Genomic DNA, 18752 nt, shown 5'->3' on the forward strand with positions numbered 1-18752 from the left:
CCCGCCATGTCCCCCCCGCCCCTCTCCCCGCTCCCCCCCCCCGCCGGGGACCCGCAGCGCCCGCACCGCGCCTGCTACAACGGCGCCACCTGGCGGCCGCGGGGGTCTCTGCAGCGCGTCCCGCCGGGCCGGGCCGGGGGCGCACGGGGGGGGGGGGGGGGGGGGCTGTGGGGGGGGCACGAGTGGTCACCGCGGGGGGACTCCCCGAGGAGGGACACTAAGGGACACGGGGGGTGCATGGGAGACACAGGAGTGCAGGTTGAGACACCGTGGGGGGTGCAGCACCCCTTCACCTCCCCGCGGTGTCCGGCGCAGCTCCCACAGGGCATGTGCTGAGCTGTGCCCGGCCTCAGCCCTCGGTGCCCCCTGGGTGCCCCAGGATGTGCGGGGAGGGTGCCTAGGCCCCTCCACCGGCCGCGTTTCTGCCACAGCTACTTATTTCCAGGCACATTCCCCCTACAATTAGCACATGCTCTTTAATTAATTTTCCTCTTTTATTGCTTCACCCAAATTATCTCGACTATGGCGCCATTCAGCTTGCGCACGGCGGATAATGCTGCTATTTATGGCTTTCCCCTGTCAATGCCGCGGCTCGGGAGGCCAGGACAGCCACCTCCTCCTGGGGCCACATCCTGTGCACAGCGCAGAGCACATCCCCGAGATGGCCCAGCAGCTCAGGAATGGGGGTGTCATCCATCCTCATCCCCATCACCTGCCCCGTGCTCACGCCAGCCAGCTCCCGGCTCTGTTTTGCGGGCAGCAGCTCTTCCCCAGACCCTGAGCTGGGTAAATCCTCCTGAACTTTACAGCGGTGATATATCCTTCCAAGTGAAAACGGAGCTGAATCAGGCAAAGCTGCTAAATTAAGTCTGTCTGGAATAAGCTGTTAAACATTGAAACATTCTGAACACCACGGGGAGATGGATAAAACCCTCTGAAAGCTCCTGAGGATGCTGCTGGCAGAAAGGGGCTGTGCGGGGGGGGGAGCCTGATGAGCAAGGGCAAGCCCAAGGAAAGGGAAGGATGTCCCCAAACTCCCACGCAATGGAACGGAGGCACAGGGATGTGGCCAAGGGCGCAGAGGCCGTCTGTGGCAGAGGAGATGGGCTTCAGCCACCAGCCAGCACTGGGACACATGGGCCACCCCCGCAGCCCCCCTCAGCGTGAGCTCCGGGGATGGGGTGGCCACCGCTGCCGGCTTCAAACTGCAGCCCTGAGCTGCACAGCAATCCATCTTTCTACCTTTAATAAGCTTTCTCCCTTTAAAAATAATCATTACCAATAAACAAATATACCAGCCAGTGTATATAAGCATCAAATTAAGTAGCTACATGCATTTGTTATACTTGATATAGCCTTGTTAACTGGAAATTCCTAGGTTTGGAAAATGTATTGATTTCAGCAAACATATATTATTTTACTGTAAGTACCAACAGCCATTGTAGTTAATATACAACAGTTTAATTTAAAATGCATTAGTTTAATAAAAATGCATAAAATAGAAGAGAATTGCATTAGCTTCAATAAAAAAATTCAATTTCATAAATATTATCCAGTGTTAAAATGCATTGATTTCCCGGGAAAATGTATTGGTCAAAGGTAATTTACATTGGTTTGAATGGGAATGTACCGGCGTGTATACATATGTATTAGTTTAGTCAAATGTATCTGATTGCAGAAAAAAATATCGGTTGGAGCAAAATATATTCATAAAGAAACCACAACAGCGTGGAGCAAACGGCTGCACGGGCTGGCTCTGGAGCATCCCAGCACGTCGGCGCGGCCGCGCTCGGCCAGCCCTGGGGCTCGGACACCCCGAAATCGGCTCTGTCAACGTCCAGACTTGGGGCTACCCACGGGCACGGTGCTGCCGGGCTCCCTGGGACGAAGGCAGCCCCTTATCGGCCGCGGGCAGGACTTGGCTGTGGCGCAGGCACGCATCTCGCTCAGGCAGAGCACGCGCCTTGAAAAGAGCGAGGGTTAATCAAATCCTTTTGACTCCATTTTTTATCGAGCTCAAGAGGGGCTGTCCTATTAATTAGAAAGGCTTTTTCATGTAAAACACAGGCTCTTTTGCAGATAAGAAAGGACGATGCTTGATTTTGCCATGGCACAGATACGTGTGTTATTCCCTGACATCCATTCACAGGCTGCAGCCGCTTCCCAACTGCTCTTTTGTTCACTACAGAGCTCTATATATGCATATATGTACATACATATATATTTAAAGCATTCAGCTTTTCCTGGATTCCAGTAAGTCCCCCGATATCCACAGGAGGGCAAGGAAAAGATGTGACTGGAGCCACCTTCATCCCCAGGCTGGACCAGGGTCCTCAGCGGGGGGGTGGGCAGGATCCGGCCCGTGCAGCACAGAGGATTACGTCTGACAGCGAGAAGTGAGCAGCGGAGCAGATGCACCATCTTACAAATTACAGCAGAAGCACAGGCAGCCATCTGCACCCCATCCCCGGCCAGGATTTCTGCGCCACGCTCGGCCCCTGCACACGCAGCCGTGCCCTCAAAGCCCCCAGCCACCATCTCACCCCCAACCACAACGCGGGCAACACCGGGGAGAGATCGAGGTCTGACCTCTTCCAGGCTGGGCAGGTGAAAATGGTGCTTCCCACCCCAAAAAACCCACAAATTCTGGGAAATCACCATGGCTCCAGGGCTGTCTCCCATGCCGCCAGCCATGCCCCGGCACGGACACGGAGCCAGGGACAGGCAGTGCCCAGGCGGCGCCGGCGGCTCCACGGCCAACCGGTCCCGTTAAACCGCTACACATCACTTCCCTGATGCTTATGGATTTTTCCTTAATGCCACAAATTAAGGTAATTGGGCTCGGCTGGCCGATGAATCCAGCTGAACTTGGCGGGAGGAGGGAGCGTCCGTGCCGAGATTGATCCCCCTCATCCCCGGCTGCGCCCACGTGTGCGGGGCTGGTCCTTGCCCCAGCTCTGCGCCCCGGCTCTCTCGCCTGCCCTTTTGCTCAGACAGACCCCAAAACCCATCCTGAAATCCCTTCCCCCAGCTGCAGCCCCATCCAGACGAGGCAGTCATCCCTGGATCAGGGCTCTTCTCCTTTCCAGGCACTTATCCCTACGCATTTCCCCGCTGCCTACTTAAATCCTCCGTGCAATGCCATCCTCGCTGGCTCGGCCGCAGCAGCTGGGCGTCGAGGTGCGACCGAGCGGCGAGTGCCAGGGATTAAACACGATATTTGTGTCCTCTGGGGCAACGAGGGCAGCGTCTGGGCAAAGCCCACAGCTCCGGGGATCCTGTTTCACGCTGCCTTTGTTCCCAGCCCCGTCCCAGCCCTCTCCGCTCACCCACTGGCCTCCTCGGCACACAGAGGGGACGATGCCGGGCAGCGGTGCAGGCAGCGAGGCCAGCAGCCCCCCGTGCCCCCGCCACTGGGTCGCAGCCGTGCAGGGCATGGTAGAGCTCGGGGGGCCACGACGGCGGCTCACGGGCATCGTTGGGCCCCGTGCGCCATTCCCACCCCAGCACGCCCACGCCGCCAGGTCAAGGCAAGAGGGAAGGGAGATAAAATTAATGGGCTAAAAATACCAAAGACAAAACAGAACCACCCCGATCGCCAGCAGTTCTGCTCTGCGAGAGTGCCGGGGACAAGTCTCAGACAGCGGCAGAGGTTTTGCAGGATTGCTGCTTGCCTGTCTGCGGATTCAGCGGCTCCCTCCGGCCAGGGCAGCCACGCCGTACCTCGGCTGGGGAGCCACGGCGGCCGGCAGCGTGAGTGCCACCCCTCCTGGGTGCTGCAGGATGTGGCCCTGCACCGGCCGCCAGCACCCAGGATGGGGAGAGTTAATTGTGTGCGTCTCACCAGGACCAGGGCGAGCAAGTGTTTGGCTTAACGGGGTGACAGGTGCCTCGGTGGGGGGTGACACATGAGAGAGGAGCCCTGCGTGCCTGCCCGGCTTTGCGGGAGCTCAGCATCTGCCTCCGGCATCATCCCGGTGTTCTCGGATGGGGTGCTGCATCTGAGCTGGCGCTGCGGCAGGATGGTCCCCTTGATCCAGAGACGGGGTGGCCGGCGGCCTCTTCTGCTCCTCGAGCATTACAAGCAGTGGGACCCCGTTGCACGTAGGACAGCGGGGCTCCTCCACCTCCAGCAGCTGGGCAGCACCGGGCTTTGCCATGCACACGCTGCCATGGGGCACGAAGGCTCCCAGAGATGCCTGGCAGGACCGTGGTGAAACATCCATGTCCCAAAGCTTGGGTGACTGTATCTGGGGGTCCCCCCAGGCCAAGACCTCCTTGCATGTCCCGGCAGAGGGGAAAAGCCCGGCCAGAGCCCGAGTGACAAACACAGGTGGGATTGCTCCTGTGCAGTCCTCGCCGCGGGTCAGCATCCCCAGTGTGGGAGCTGCGGGGCCGCCTGGCACTTCATTAACCTTGAAACCCTCTCTGGCTCACATGTCATGTCAGTCGTTGACAACAACAAGCTGCTATTCCAGATTAGCGAGAGAGGGACAGGGAAAATCAGAGACAACAGGGTTGGGGGCGGCTAACTTACCTATTACAGCCAAAAGTGGGCATGGGGTTATTTTTAACCTGGGGTGGGATGTATTTATTGTTTCAGCCCAGGGGAAGCGAGGGACTGCCTCCGAGACGCCTCTCGCAGCAACACCGTCAGCTGTGTGAAGCCATGGTGAGTACTGAGAGCCCAAAGCTCCGATGGGAAAGGGAAAAATCTGTTAGCTTTTTCACCAGGATAGCTTTAACGGGCAGGGAGCGATAGAGGCGACAGGGATGTAACGGCCAAGGATCCCTTGTGCCCCAAAAAGGGGGGGGGGGGGGGGAGTAAGGCAGGGAGCTTCTGGCTGCATCAAAAGCATCCCACAGGGGACAGAGTGGTGTCTCCCACGCTAGTGGAACTTTCTAACTGGGGTAGATCGCTTTCAGGTCCAAATGCCATCTTTCTGCTTTCCCTTCCTCCATGCAGGGAGAGGAAGGGCCCTTGTGTCCCCCCCAAACCCTCCCGCTCTGCCTCCTCCTGGCAGACCCCCCCCCCCAGTTAGAGGGAAAGGCTGCCGGAGCGCGGGGCTGGAACGAGGGAGGATGGGCAGGGTGGGAGGATGAGCGGCTCTGTCCTCCGCTCCTGTTCGAAACACATCAAGCCATTTCTGGTTGTTTCAAGCCTCAGTACAGGAGAAGGCAGATTTTTTTAATAAGCATTTTAGTAAGTGCTGTGTTCTCAGCGAGAGGCACAGAAAGGCAAGGAAGCACCTAACAACCACAGCCCTTGCATGCAACCTCAGCGGCGCTCCCAAACCCCAGTTTCCACCAGGAAAGATCTTACCTGCTGTAGCTTTTGGTGGGGAATTGATTTCCCAACTCATCTTTCCTTGCGCCTGTTTGCCTAAATTCATCAGGAAAACAAAGATGGAGCTGTAAGTTAAGCAGAAATCTTAAAGTCCCTCAGTGTCTTGGAGGGTTGCCTGTGCTCAGAGCTCCTGAGCAATGCACGGGAGAACCACCAAGCACCCAAGTGCGGTAGCAGCACCAGCCCAGAGCTACTGTGAAGGACTCAGGACTAAGAATAGGGTAGATTCGTGCTTTTATTCCACACCATAAAAAGCCAGTGAGTTAGTGATACATACTTGAACCCCTGCAGGCACCCAAGAAAGCCAAGAAGAGGATTGAAGGTGCTAATTCCAACGTCTTCTCCATGTTCGAGCAGGCCCAGATCCAGGAATTCAAAGAGGTAGGTGGGTTTGGTAGAAATGACCGAGGGTCCTTGATGCGATGTGACCTTCAGCTCTTTCCTCAGCGCTTTCAGAGCGGTGACAGCTGCTTTGCAACAAGAGGCAGCACGCCTGCTTTTAAGTCGTTTCATTTTAAAAATGCGAATAACAACTCAGTGACAATTGTTAAATAACGGCATCGCCAGGAGCCCGCATGCCGCAGAGGAGCCGGCAGCATCCAGGAGAGCAGGAGCACATCTTCCCAAACAGCTCCCCCCTGCCATGCCAGGAGCTCCTCACGACTGACCCCCTGCGTGACCCCCTGTAGATCCCAGTTACAGGGATAACTGGCCCCAGCTGGGTTTGCTGGTGGCTCAGGCTGTCCTCCCCAGTTGGTCTCATCCTGGGGTGTAGGGGGCTTTGTCCCCAAGGCAGAGGGTCTGTAGGGCATAAGGGTTCGGGCTGCCGTAGGAAGCCGCCAGCCCGCACTGCCCAAGGGCACAGGAGCCAGGATTGCTGCTGGATTAAGTCGTTGGTCCCTCGCTGGGTGAGGACCCCCAAAGCCCCACCTCGGGCAAGGCTCAAAGTGACCTTGTCCCATGCAAGTCCAAGGGTGGGGGGAGGAGGGTACTAAAGCCTTTGCAAAGGCTGACAGCTCTCCCCGTGCTCCCTGCCCTCCTCCTGTACTTCCAGGCGTTCACCATCATGGATCAGAACCGAGACGGCTTCATTGACAAGGCAGATCTGAGGGACACGTTTGCTGCACTGGGTGAGCCCCCTTTTAGGACCCTCCCCAACAGCTTCGACAACATTAGACCTATTAAGTAAGAAACTAGCTGTGAGCCCCCATCGAACCAAGCCCCAGAGGTTAACGGGATCTCCTGCTTTGCTGAAAACTTCTGACCTGAAACCACTTCTGTTAGCAGGTGAGATCCACGCGGGGTGGCTCAGAGCAGCTCCCGCAGCAGCGGGTCTTTAAACCCGCAGGTACTAGAGAGAGCCAGCTCCTGGATTATCCACGGGCGAGTGCTCCCTGCCTTCTTGCGTGCTACGAAGCACCCGGCTGTGCCCATCCCACGGCATCCCTGGGTGTATGGGCATTGGGGGGATTTATGGGATTCGTGGGAAGCTGTGAAGTTGTGAGCTTGGTGGTCTCATCACAGAGGCTAGCACAAACCAGCGATGGGGCCGGGGAGTCCCAAAGACAACCCAAGCTCAGGTAAAGGATGTAGGCATTCAGAGCTGTTCGCTTCTGACATCAGAGGCCAGGGGAACCACAGAGCTGGTGGGTCTGACCCAAAACGTCTTCCAAAGAGGGCTGAAGCAAGCCGATGCATGGGGCAGCGAGGGAAGGAAACTGAACAGCTCGGTCCTTTGGAGCCCTCTTTTCTGTGATCCTGGAGCCCAAGAAACCAGAGCTGGAGATGTTTAGCCCACTCATCCTCTGCCAGCACATGATTCTTCCCTCCCCACTTCTGTTACTGCCATTCCTTGACAGAGGTGGCTCCCCAGGGCTGTGCTGCTTCCCTCGGGTGGGGGAAAAACCTCCAGGGCAAGGGTCCCGTGGTGTGTCCTTTAGCCCCCGCACATAGGGCAGAGCCTGGAGATCTGCACACGTTTGCAGCCAGACATGGACACGTGATTCACCCACCGCTGCTCTCCCCTAGGGCGCCTGAATGTGAAAAACGAGGAGATCGAGGAGATGATAAAGGAGGCACCCGGCCCAATCAACTTCACTGTGTTCCTCACCATGTTTGGGGAGAAACTCAAGGGTGAGAGGGCACCTGGGGAGCTGGGGTGGGGGTGGGCACCCACACCATCACCAATGTCCCGTCCCACCTGGGGAAGCCACCCAGCTCCTGGGTCCTCCATCACCCTTCCAGGTGAGACCCATGAGAGGTTCCTTGGAGGCCTCAGATGGGAGCTGCTAAAGAAAGGCAGGTGGCACCAATACCAGACTGTGGCGTGCGGAGCCCGGGAAGTGGGTCAGAGCAAAGATGCCTCCCACACCATGGCCAAGAGGGGGACAACCATGGCATACCTGTGAAATGGTCTCCCTCACTTATCCCTCCCGCATCCCTTAGGGCCACCTTCTCCCAGTGGCTCCCCATAAAGCCAGAGGCTTTGGTGAGACCATCACTTGCAACAACCTCTCTCCCCAAGAGCTCCAGTCCTCGTCCTCCAAATCCTGGGCTGGCCAACCCAGGGTCTGACCGGGCTTGGGTGCTCTCCCTGTAGATAGGACAAACTCAGCATCATGTACCTTGAGTAACTGTCCCCAGGGAGGTCCCCATGCCCCAGAACTCATGCTGACTTGCAATACCAACAGTCCCAAAGGCAGGGTTGGGGCTGCCCATCCAGACACCTGGATCTCATCCTGTGTCTCCCCAACCTGCTGAGGGGTACAAGCAGGTCTCCGTGCCTCAGTTTTATCATCCATTAAAAAACCCAGCAGACTGTGATTCTGCTGTCCACATAGAAACGGGGGACAGGAGATCTCGCAGCAACTCTGAGCCCTCCGTGCTGGCTCCGACGGCACTGATGGCCACTGGCTACAGTGTGACTTTGACCCAACAGCCCCGTCCGACTGCACGCTGTATCCCTTATGCAACTCAAGGCATGCAGTCTCCCTGCAGATCTCCAGGAGGCTACACGGCCCCAGGGGCCTCTGCCTTGAGCTCTATAAATACACCCAAAAGATTAGATAGATGCCGGATGCCAGGGCGGTGGCGACACAGCCTGCTTTGTGTGCACGCCACGATCCTACGTCTGCTCCTCTTAAGTGACACCACCCGCACTTGAGGCCCCGGCCAGCATGGGAGAGCTGCGGGATCGGCATTCTCACAGGGGTCCTGCTTCCCAGCGCATCCCCCCATCTTCCCCCTAAAGGCTGGGGGGAAGCAGGAGGCTGCAGCTGGGTTCTTCCTCCACCACCTCCAATGGTCGTGGCCATGTCACCCACAGGTGCTGACCCGGAGGAGACGATCCTGAATGCGTTCAAGGTGTTCGATCCAGAGGGTAAAGGCCTGAAATCCGCCTAGTGAGTGCAGGGGTGTCTGGGGGGCAGAGCGGGCATCCCCACCGAGGTCTCCTTGGTGCTCACCATGCTCTCTTGTTTGCAGCATCAAAGAAATGCTGATGACGCAGGGTGAGAGGTTTTCCCAGGAAGAGGTACGAGCTCCTTCCCACCCCCTGCCAGCCTCTTGCACCCTCCATCCCAACAATCCCCCAGCCCTCCTCCCAGCCCCAAACCCCTTCTGTGCCGCCTTTTCACCCCGGCTCTTTCCCGGCAGATCGATCAGATGTTCGCAGCCTTCCCTCCAGACGTGTCTGGCAACCTGGATTACAAAAACCTCGTCCACGTCATTACGCATGGTGAAGAGAAGGACTAGCCCTCGCTCGGTGCTGGGGCTTGCACCGCGAGATTGTCTCTCTCTAGGTCGCACAGGGGGGTCCCTTTGCCTCTCCCCCGGGGAACACATGAATAGCATCCACATTAAACTGCCTTTTGGCAAGAGGAAATCCAGCCGCTCCTGTGAGCGGTGCTTGGGCTTGTGTGGTGTGTCTGTGCAGTGCATCTGTGCCCAGCGGGAGCCCCCAGACCTGTCCCAGACCCTGCTGCCCCCAGCCTCCCAGCCCCACGGCACATCACACCCGCCTGCCCTCGAGTCCCTCTGCCCCACTGTTTCCCAGCCTGGCCGAGCTCCCATCCCCAAACCCTCCATTTCGCACTGGGCTGTGGCTAGCAGCCATCTGGTCCCACCAGCCCAGGACCAGCACTGAGCCTGGCTTTACTTTAGGCAGCAGAGAGCTCCCAGCTTCTCCCAACTTAGCAGGGAACACCCAGCAAGCACATTCATCTCCCCCGCATCCCCCCAGGCCCTCCTTGGGCAGGCATGGTGCAGGACCGGGACCGTGGTCCCCATCTCCTCCCAAGCAGCCACACGATGCCCGGGTGCGGGAAGCGTGTTGGGTTGTGCGATGGGGACAGCACCCCGCTGAAGAGCAGCTGTTCCTGCCCCCAGCCACGGCTGCTGTCAGCAGTGGGCGAAACCATGCCAAAATATCACCCGGCAAGCTTTTGAAGGCTGCAGAAGGCGTTGGGCTCCTTCCAGAGGGGAAGGGAGCTGGAACAACAGCCAGGGCGAAAAAGCAGAGGGAGAGCTCAACAGTGAAACTGTTTGTTTAACTTGTTCCCGCCGGGTTCTCACACCTTGACGCCCTTCTTGCCCGTGCCAGCGGCACTGCCCCGCTTCTTCTCCTGTCTCTGGAGAATCAGCTGGCGAAGCTGGCCATGGTCCAGCGGCACCTCCACTGCGTGAGAAAATGGCCACCCCGTCACGCACCCCACCACAGGCCTTATATACCCGGTGGGGCGGGGCAGGCTGGTTGGGATTGGCTGGGGAGGATAGCTGACAGCGAGGGATTGGCCGGGCAGCCAGAGGGGAATTGTGGATTGGCTGGCTGCGTGGCCACAGCCCCTCCCTCCCACCTCCCACACTCACAGGCGTTGACGGCGTTGGCGGTACTGTTCAGGACGGGGGGTGGCGGGCAGAGCCGGGCCCGATCCATCGTCCGGAGGAGCTCAGTGCTGCCCAGCAGCGGATTGGTGAGGGGCTGGGCCCGACGCGAGCCTTTGGTCAACGTGTAGCGCAGGATGGACTCCTTCAGCAGGAGCTCGGTGGTCATCTTCTCCAGGATACCTGGGCAGGAGGGAGCGCTGTCCTGCAGGGCCCAGGCACCGGGCCCTTGCCCAAACCCACCCCTGGCTGTTTGCTGAGCGCGGGGCGGTACGGAACCATGCCAGCAAGCGATGGGACTCCATTGATTGCCCCGAGGCAGTGCCATCAGGCAGCCTGTCACCCCACCCTAGGCTGGGTCCCATACCCAGAGCCAAAAAGGGGGCTTGGGTGTCCACTGGGGTGTTTATACAGCCGAGTGAGCTCCTGATTTTGCTGGGAATTTGGCACCCCAAATTCACACTAGGGACACCCACACATGACAGGGCAAGGGGAAAAAACCCAGCTCAAATTAAAACACAGTGCAACGGGGTGGGGGGCATACAAGGTCCAGGCCACATGGCAAGGAAAGATGGGCAGCCCTGACCCACCCAAAAACTGCATCAGGTTCAGATCCGTGATGTGCCAATTTTCTCCAAGCTGCTTCGTTGTCTTTGTAGCGTCACAGTCGATTCCTTTGATCACGGTCTCCATGTTGGATTTGAGCTGGTCCAGGACTTTGTTGCTCTCTTCACATCTGTTTTTTTCCCAGTTGGCTTTTTCAGTAGTTTGCATTAGTCTTTCCTATCAGCAAAGGTTTTGCTGGGTGTCACACCAGCCCCATGTCCTCCCCCCCTCCCATCTCAGTGTTGGCCAGTTCCAGTTGGGACACTGGAGACATCCCAGAAGAGGCTGTGGGATGCTCTCATCCCTGCAGGGAAAAGGCTCTGTGAAGGGGATCCCAAGCTCCCCGTGCCGCAGCCCCAGGACCAGGGCTGGCAGGAGCCCTGCAGTCACCCTCTCACCAAGCACTGGGATCTCTCAGGAGACACAAGGCTGCCACAAGCTGATGCAGGGCCTTTTCCTGCCCACATCTCCAGTTGTTGGCCAGAACCAGACTCCCTGGGACACGTGCCAGGACCGTCAGGGGTCTGCTGCCCTTACAGAGGGAAATCCTGTCCACCATACCTCCAGCTCCTTCAGGTCATGAAGGCTGTTGCTCTCTGCATACTTCTGGTCTGCCACGAGGGCTGTAATTTCATTCTGTGTAAACACAAGCACATGGAGGGGGTACTGGCTGAATGCCCACCAGAGGTGCCTAACAGAGGCTGGGGACCATCCCTCCACCCTGGGAGCAGGGACACCCCACCTAACCCCTCCAGAGACCACTGTCCCCAGACTAGGAGGGCAGGTGATGACCCCACAGCAGGCAGCACTTCTCACTGCAGCCAGCCCCACATGTGGCCAAGGTGGCTCTTGGCCTCTCCTGGATATTGCAATATTTTTGCTGGGTACACGGTGGCAGCATTGAGACAGTTTTAGCTGTGAGAACACAGCATTCTGCCTATTGGAGTTATATATTTGGCTACCCCTTTGCATTCCCCTAATCCCACCCGTGAGCTGGGCTCTGGTGTGCGTGGTGATGCTGGATACATGGGAGAGTAAAAACCCACCCCAGTCCAAAAGCACCAGCTGAGGAAGGGGAGACATGAAGAGCCTGGGACAGACCTGGAGGTCCTTGATTTTCCACTGTATCTTCTCCATCTCATTGTTCAGCTCAGTGATGTACTTGAAGCAGGCAAAGTTCTTCTCCTCCTTTTCGATGAAGCTATTCAGCAGATGATCAATGTTCCCATCCTCTGTCAGTTCCAGCAGGCGGTTGTAAGCCACCACCCGGCTCCCGAAGCTCTCTCCTTGGCTCTGCTTCGCTCGCTGGGCTGCCTTCAGGGCTGAGGGCGAGATGGAGAGTCTGGACTGTGCATGTCCCTGTGGGCTGCCCTTTGCAGAGCCTTCCCCTGTGGGTGCTCTGGGGTTGGGCAGGGTGCTCGGGGCAGGGGGAGCAGCACTGGAGGGGCCAAGGGTGTCTTTCTTTCACCCAGAAACTAAGCAGGGAGCTCACGGTCTGCATGGGAATGGGGCAAACACAGTGGGATCCCTCCCTGGGAGGATAAAAGGAGCCATAGTTGCACATACAGGTAGCTCCCTGCCTCCCCATCCCTCCCTCTCCCCCAAGCACACCCCAAGACACATGGCTTTGGGTGGCCTCACTCAGTTATCACTGGTCATCCTTTTCTTCTGTAGGGCAAAGGGTGGGTGAAGGAGCCTGTGGGCAGGGAGAGGTCCTGCCTTTAGGGTGCAGTGCTATAAGCAGCCCCCTTGCCAACCCTGGGCTCCTGGTTTGCAGTCCCAGTTGCACGTGGTTTCTGTCATCTGGTACCTTTTTTCTTTTTGGCCTGTTCCTCCAATTCAGAGCGATCTGTAAATTTGGCGATTGCGAAGGCTTTCAGTTTGTTCTCCTGGTGAAGGACACGCTCCCGCTCCTGCAGCTCGACATTGTACTGGACAATGTCTTTGCTGTGTGTTTCTTTCATGGCTGAAATCTTTGCCAGAACCTCCATCCTGCCCACAGAGAGCAGTAGGTTACACCATGTATAAGGACTTGTATTCCTGGCCATTCCCATGAGTGTCCGTGCCTGTCCTAGGAAAGCCCCCGTGATACCGTGCACATTGCCCGGCTCTCATCCAGACGCAGCTGTGTTAGCCCAAGGCCAGCAGCAAGCTAAGATAGCTCTTGGTGGGGCTTTGGACTCAAACACAGCACCCAGCTGTGGCAGCCGGGCTCACTGTGACCGGAGCTGGCTGGCCTCTGCTCCAGGTCTGCTGCATCTCCCTATACGGGCTCAGGTGGGACTCAGAGAAAAGAGACTGCTCCATGGGGCAATTCACCTCATCCCAGAAAAACATCTGGGATAGGTGGAGTAAATCACACCCTGGAGGTACCAGCCTCCCTGCACTGACCAGGCACCTAGCCCTTAGCACCCAGCTCTAGACAAGAGCGGTGAATCCTCTCTCCGAAGTTGCAGTCGGTCTGTCTTTACATCGATACTCATCACTGGCATTGCTGTCGGTGCCAAGTTTGTCACAGAGGGTTCGCAAGGCCATGTACCGCTGCTTGTAGGCTTGTGCGGATCGCTTAATGGCAGTGTTCATCCTTCTCCTCTGCTGATCTAGCTTCTTACGGAGCTTCAAGTAGGAGTTGTCCAAAGCGGCTTTCTGGATTCGCAGGCTTTCAATCTCTTCTCGGAGCTCGCTGTTTCTGGTCAAGATGGTATCGAAATGGACAGTGACCTGGGGAGAGGGAAGCAAAAGGTTTGAGGCTGGTGCCAGACTGGGGGACTCAGGTCTCTGCCGAAAGACCTTGACCAAGGCTGGGACAAACACAGCGCAAGAGATTTTAAGTTGGCCCTGCACCATCCTCCTCCCAAAGTCAAGGGAGGCAGCAGTAGGCCAGGTCGATCATGACAGAGACCTGGAGCTGGCGTTGTCCAAGGCAAGGTGGCTGCAGGCAGCTCAGTTTTATCACTAAACAGGTGCAGACCTTCAGGCTTCTTGGCATGGCACAAGTGCTGCATTTGGGTCACCAAGCTTGAAGGAGCCTTTGAGATATTCCGGGAGCAATCAGGCCAGGGGAACAAGCCAGGTCCTTTATGCAGCTTGTGTCAACTAAATGCATTTGCACCATCACCCTTTGTCCTGACCAAAAAGCGTTCCGCACAGGTCCCAGCGTGGCCCCGCGCATGGTCTCCAAATGTCTGATAAATGTTTACTTACATTGTTTAGACGCATCTCCAGTGTCTCAATCTGCTTTTGCAGCCGTTTGCTACTATTTGCTTGCTCCACCTTCGCTACTATCTGGTTTTGCCTCAGAATCTTTTTTTCCAGCTCTAGTATCTGCACACACAGAGGGGGAAAAAAAAAAAAGAAAAAATATAATTATTTCTCCACCCCTACATTCTGGACTCTTGTCAGGACACTTAGCCAAAGAAAATACCCTCTGTTGACCTGAACTACAGCAACCATGTCATTAATGAGCTCAGAGTTACAGAGGCAGCTTTAATCCCAAAGGATCCCATCCTGCACACGCAGAAACATAAACTGTAACTAGGAATGGGTTTATTTTTGTGTCACAAAGGAAATGCAGCTGCCTCTGCAGGGAAATTCAGCAGGTGTTGAGCAAGGCACAGCAGCGGTCTGCGTGGAGTGGAAGTGATGAGGATGGTTTTTCGGTAGTGGTATTGTGCCGACCAGACAGGGGTCTGTGCAGTCCTCCTTGGGAATGAGTGGAGGAAAACTTTTGCCAGAAGTGGGGAGCAGCCAGAGGAAATAAATCCACAAGAAGAATGAAGCAGTTGGAGAACAACGAAGCCGGGGGGCGGTGGGAAAGGTATGACTCAGCCAAGAGATCCCTGGTTGAAAGCTAACCCTCTTGTGGAAAGCTCTGCAGCACCTTTAGCAAACGAAAACTACCCGAGCATGTTCCCTGACTTCTGTCATGGGCGGCTTGTTCAGAGCAGAAAGCTGCAGGGACATGTCACTGCTGTAGCACTGGGCTTCCCACCCCACGGTTGATCAAATCCAACCAGGCTGTCCTCAGGAGAAGTGCTGGGACATCCCGCAGATGTTGCTGCTCCTCTCTTTGTCGTGTCTCAGGCAGCACAACTAAATGTTTCATTTTTGCCTCTTAATCAGGAGAAAAAAAAAGTCAAGGGAAAAGCAGAGGGATGCTGCGTGACCCCAGGCAGGTGCGTGCCATCACAGCGGAGCCGCAGAGACCGGTGGGACAACAAGGTTGAGAGTCAGACCTTACTTTTCTAGCCAGTGCTGCTGACTTGAAGGGGAGCCTGGCTCTATCCGTTTGTCATTGTCATGTGTCTTTTGCCAGGAGGCAGCATGATATCCCAAGGCCTGAATTAAATGCGTTTCACACCGAGGAGTTTCAGCCACAGGGCTCACTCTGTGACTCTGCTCTGCTCTACCATGCTCAGCCAGGGAATGGTCCAGATGCTCTTACCTCGTTGTCCAGCTTAGCTAACATGGCTTTTCTGTCTCTTATCAGAGAATCATACTGATATTTGTTCTCCAAACAGCTTTGGAGCTCCATACATTTTCTGTCATCCTGCATCACTCTTCTTGGGGACATCATCTGGCTCAGTGTTAATACCACCTCTTTGTGTTCTTGAGTCAGCGACTTTATTTCTTTTCTGTAAAAATGGAACGACAAATGACATTTAGCACATCCCACCTGCAATGCCGGAGCAGGTCCTCACCCCTCCCCATCTCAGCAGCGGGGTCCCCAGATCTCGGCGTGGAGGAACTTTCCAAGCACAATGCAGCCGAGCAAAGCTGCACTCACTCCTGAGCCTGCAATTGCTGCCTCACGTTGACACCATAAGATTTCCTCTTCTCTGCTGCTGTCCGAAACTGTTGCTGCAGTGTCCTGATCTCAGCTTCAGCCAGCTTTTCTTTGTCCTTCACAGAGAAGTCTGGATGCTTCTGCCTCAAAGAGGGCCCTCCCCGCTGCCACAGAGAAGGAGAATTTGGTCACTTGAGCAAACACGACCAGCAGTGGTGGACAGCGGGAGCTGGACACAGGGGAGCGGGTTAATGGCATCACCACCTCCTGCTGTCTGTCACCACCTCCAGCTCTTTGCTGCCACCTAAGATGTTCACTATCACCCAAAAAACAAGCCCCACAAAGCAACTCCACGACCACAGCAGCTGAGCCACAGCCAGCACCTCGATTCCAGGACGGGGTGCAGACCTCCAGCAGCGGGGAGGGCAGGTGATGGCGGGTTGTCACCTCTTTTATCACCCAGCATGACTACGAGGACCATGTGAGTCAGAACCAAACCCACTCATGCTGGGGACATGACTGATCCCAGCTGACCTTGCCCAGGAGCAGAGCAGGAGTGCTCACATCCCTGGCTGTGGGAAGGTGACTTGTAGCTGAGAAACTGCCTAACAGGTAAGCACTGAAGCTGCGGCAGAAGATCCACCACTACCTGTGTCCTCAGCTGATCCATATTCTCCAACTCTGCCTCCCCCCAACACCCAAATCTCGGGCCACAGCCTCCTGCCCAGCACAGGAGGGCAGGCAGAATCAGCCCCACCACAACCCACCACCTTGCTGGCAATGAAAGCCTGGTTTCCCCACCGCCTGTCCAGCTCACCACACCACAGCATTTATTTCTGCCCACGGCAGATCCTCTGTAGTGCCTGTGGAGAAGTTCAGCTTTGGTTCGTGCTTCAGTTTTTACCTTTGAGCCCATTTCTTCCAGCTAACTCCTCCGATTGCTCTGCGGACGCCTTGGGAAGGGGACGAGGGAGCCTCTGCGGGGCCAGGTCTGCTTTCCGAGGGGAGAAACAAAACCCGGGTAAGGGGGTGGTTGCATCCCCCTGCCCATCCCTCAGCACCCGCTCGCGTGTTTGGCACATGAGGAAACCATCACAGATGGCTGTGCGATGAATAAAAGGAGAGCATTTGTAGTGATGTCATCGCGAAACACGCTCCTCTTATCGAGTTTATAAGTAGGGGAAGAACAGATGGTTTGAGCTATTCCACCCCGTTCGGTACCTGGGTTTCCATAGAAATCCCAGCGAGGCTAGGCCCCCCCCGTGCCAGCGGGCAGAGCCCCTGGGGAGTGCAAATGGGGAATATCGCTTGGATTCACCCCCATCCTGCTGCAGCCAGGGAGGGCACAGGGCTGACCCCGCAGCCCTCACCCCCAAAGCAGATCCCCCCCCAGCTCCGCTGCATCCCCTCGGGCTGCCCTGTTCCCCCCTCGATGCTGCTCACCCCGCCACAGGGTGCTGCGGTTCCTCTCCAGCCAGGGGACGTGACTGCGGCAGCAGTCGGGAATTCCCAAGGAACAGCCTCTGTTTCCAGTGGGAAGCGCAGGAGAGGTGAGATCCAGGCAGGGAGCTGGTCCTGGTCCGGGTCCTGTGCCCTGCACTGCCCCAGGTGCCATGGGACAGGCACTGGCCTGGTTGCCACGACAGTGTCCTGACCGCAGAGTGTGGATGGGTTCTCCATGGGGACCGTCACCACGGAGGATGGAGCTAGGGGGTGGCCGGGGGCCGTGGGGAGTGCTGGGAGCCCACGCTACACCGACCAAAGGGGTTTCCATGCCCCAAAACCAGCCCTGAAGCGTGTGCTCTGATGTCTCCCTGGCTGCAGGGTCACGGCAAGCAGAAATCCTCATTTTATCGGATCTCGCTTCCCTTTGCAGTGCTTGAATCATCCCATAACCTGGGACTTTAAAGCCTCTCGCTCCGAGCGGAGAGCAGCACCGGGTGCCTGACCGTCCCCAGCAGTGCTCCGGGGCCACGGAGCTGCCCTTCCCTCCCTCTCCTCTCGGCCCCGCAGCCAGCTCCCCGGGCTTCCCACCTGGTTTCTATCAGTTTTGCTCGTGGAGAGGCAGGAATCACCACATCACTGCCACAGCCCTCGGCATCCAGACACCCTCATGGTGCAGCAACGGTTGGCACTGCCAACCTGGGGAAGGTCCCTGGGGACAGAGACCATTTAGGCGGGCAATAGAGGGGACAAATTGAGGATTCACGCCGGCTTCTTTCCTTTCCATCCAGGGAAGAACACGGGAGCCGTGGGCTGAGTCACAAGAGCCGTGATAATCCCTTCTCCATAAGCTGGAGCACGTGGCCGGCTCCTTCCCAGGGACTCGGCAAACCCTGAGATCCCTGGAGGGCAGAAGCACGAGACAGCGCTGGAGGCTGCAGCGGGGCTGTGTTTTGTAGCCCTGGTGTTGCTTACTCAGCTCTGGGATGAAGGGGAGTAGAAAAGCGCTGAAGGTGAGCAAAGGGCATCCGCGTCCCAGTTTGCAGGGCTGCGGCAAGTTGAAGGCGATGAGCAAAATCCCCAAACAGCGCATCGCTCTCGAGGCTGCGCCTCCCCATTATCCCGGAGACTTTGATGAGCTAACGAGCCAGCCATCAAGTTCCAGGCTAATTCACAGCCAGATAGGCTCTGAGGATGCATTTAATTGGAAATGATTTTCATGGCAGAAAGCAGAATGTGGCGTTAGATAAGAAAAATCACAACCAAGGGCAGAGCGATGCCGGGAAGGCACCGGAGCCTGAGGGTCCCGCCGGGGCCGGGGGAAGCTCCCGGAGCTTTTCATGCTGTTCCTGCATGATCGACAGCTCCGTGGGATAATAACGACAGCCTCTCCAGGGATGAGGATGTCACTCTGTCTCGGTGGCCCTGGCTGTGTCATACTGCAGATCCCTTCTCTCCAGTTCCCTTCTCCTCACCCTCAGCAGAAATTGGGCCAAACCTCCATTTCAGAATAAAGGTAAAGCTGCCGGGCTGGACGTTATTTTTCCAGAAACAATGATGCTGGGTGGCTCAAAAGCCTGGTTTCCCTTGTCTTGGACTAGTCCAGCCTCAAAATACAGCTCATATTGTCTGTCCTTTTTTGTGTTCCTTCTCCATGGACCAATTCTCAATTGTTCAGCAATGAAGAAG

At 56.7% G+C, this 18752-nt stretch overlaps 2 protein-coding genes across 2 annotated transcripts; one reads left to right on the forward strand and one right to left on the reverse strand.

Moving 5' to 3' along the window:
* Positions 1 to 4604: 4604 nt before the first annotated feature.
* On the forward strand, positions 4605 to 9234 carry MYL2 (myosin light chain 2). The gene is made up of 7 exons (XM_010306532.2): positions 4605 to 4672; positions 5639 to 5728; positions 6402 to 6477; positions 7376 to 7480; positions 8673 to 8748; positions 8831 to 8879; positions 9002 to 9234. Exons 1-7 carry the CDS (start codon positions 4670 to 4672, stop codon positions 9098 to 9100), a joined length of 498 nt encoding a protein of 165 aa, XP_010304834.2. The 5' UTR covers positions 4605 to 4669; the 3' UTR covers positions 9101 to 9234.
* Positions 9235 to 9904: 670 nt separating this feature from the next.
* CCDC63 (coiled-coil domain containing 63) lies at positions 9905 to 15731 on the reverse strand. The gene is made up of 10 exons (XM_075769588.1): positions 15621 to 15731; positions 15279 to 15468; positions 14039 to 14158; positions 13374 to 13555; positions 12645 to 12826; positions 11936 to 12156; positions 11396 to 11470; positions 10819 to 11011; positions 10214 to 10411; positions 9905 to 10022 (listed from the first exon to the last, which is right to left on the reverse strand). Exons 2-10 carry the CDS (start codon positions 15408 to 15410, stop codon positions 9916 to 9918), a joined length of 1410 nt encoding a protein of 469 aa, XP_075625703.1. The 5' UTR covers positions 15411 to 15468; positions 15621 to 15731; the 3' UTR covers positions 9905 to 9915.
* Positions 15732 to 18752: the final 3021 nt, after the last annotated feature.

Source organism: Balearica regulorum, chromosome 17, assembly GCF_011004875.1.
Source record: "Balearica regulorum gibbericeps isolate bBalReg1 chromosome 17, bBalReg1.pri, whole genome shotgun sequence".
In the NCBI taxonomy this organism is placed as follows: Eukaryota; Metazoa; Chordata; class Aves; order Gruiformes; family Gruidae; genus Balearica; species Balearica regulorum.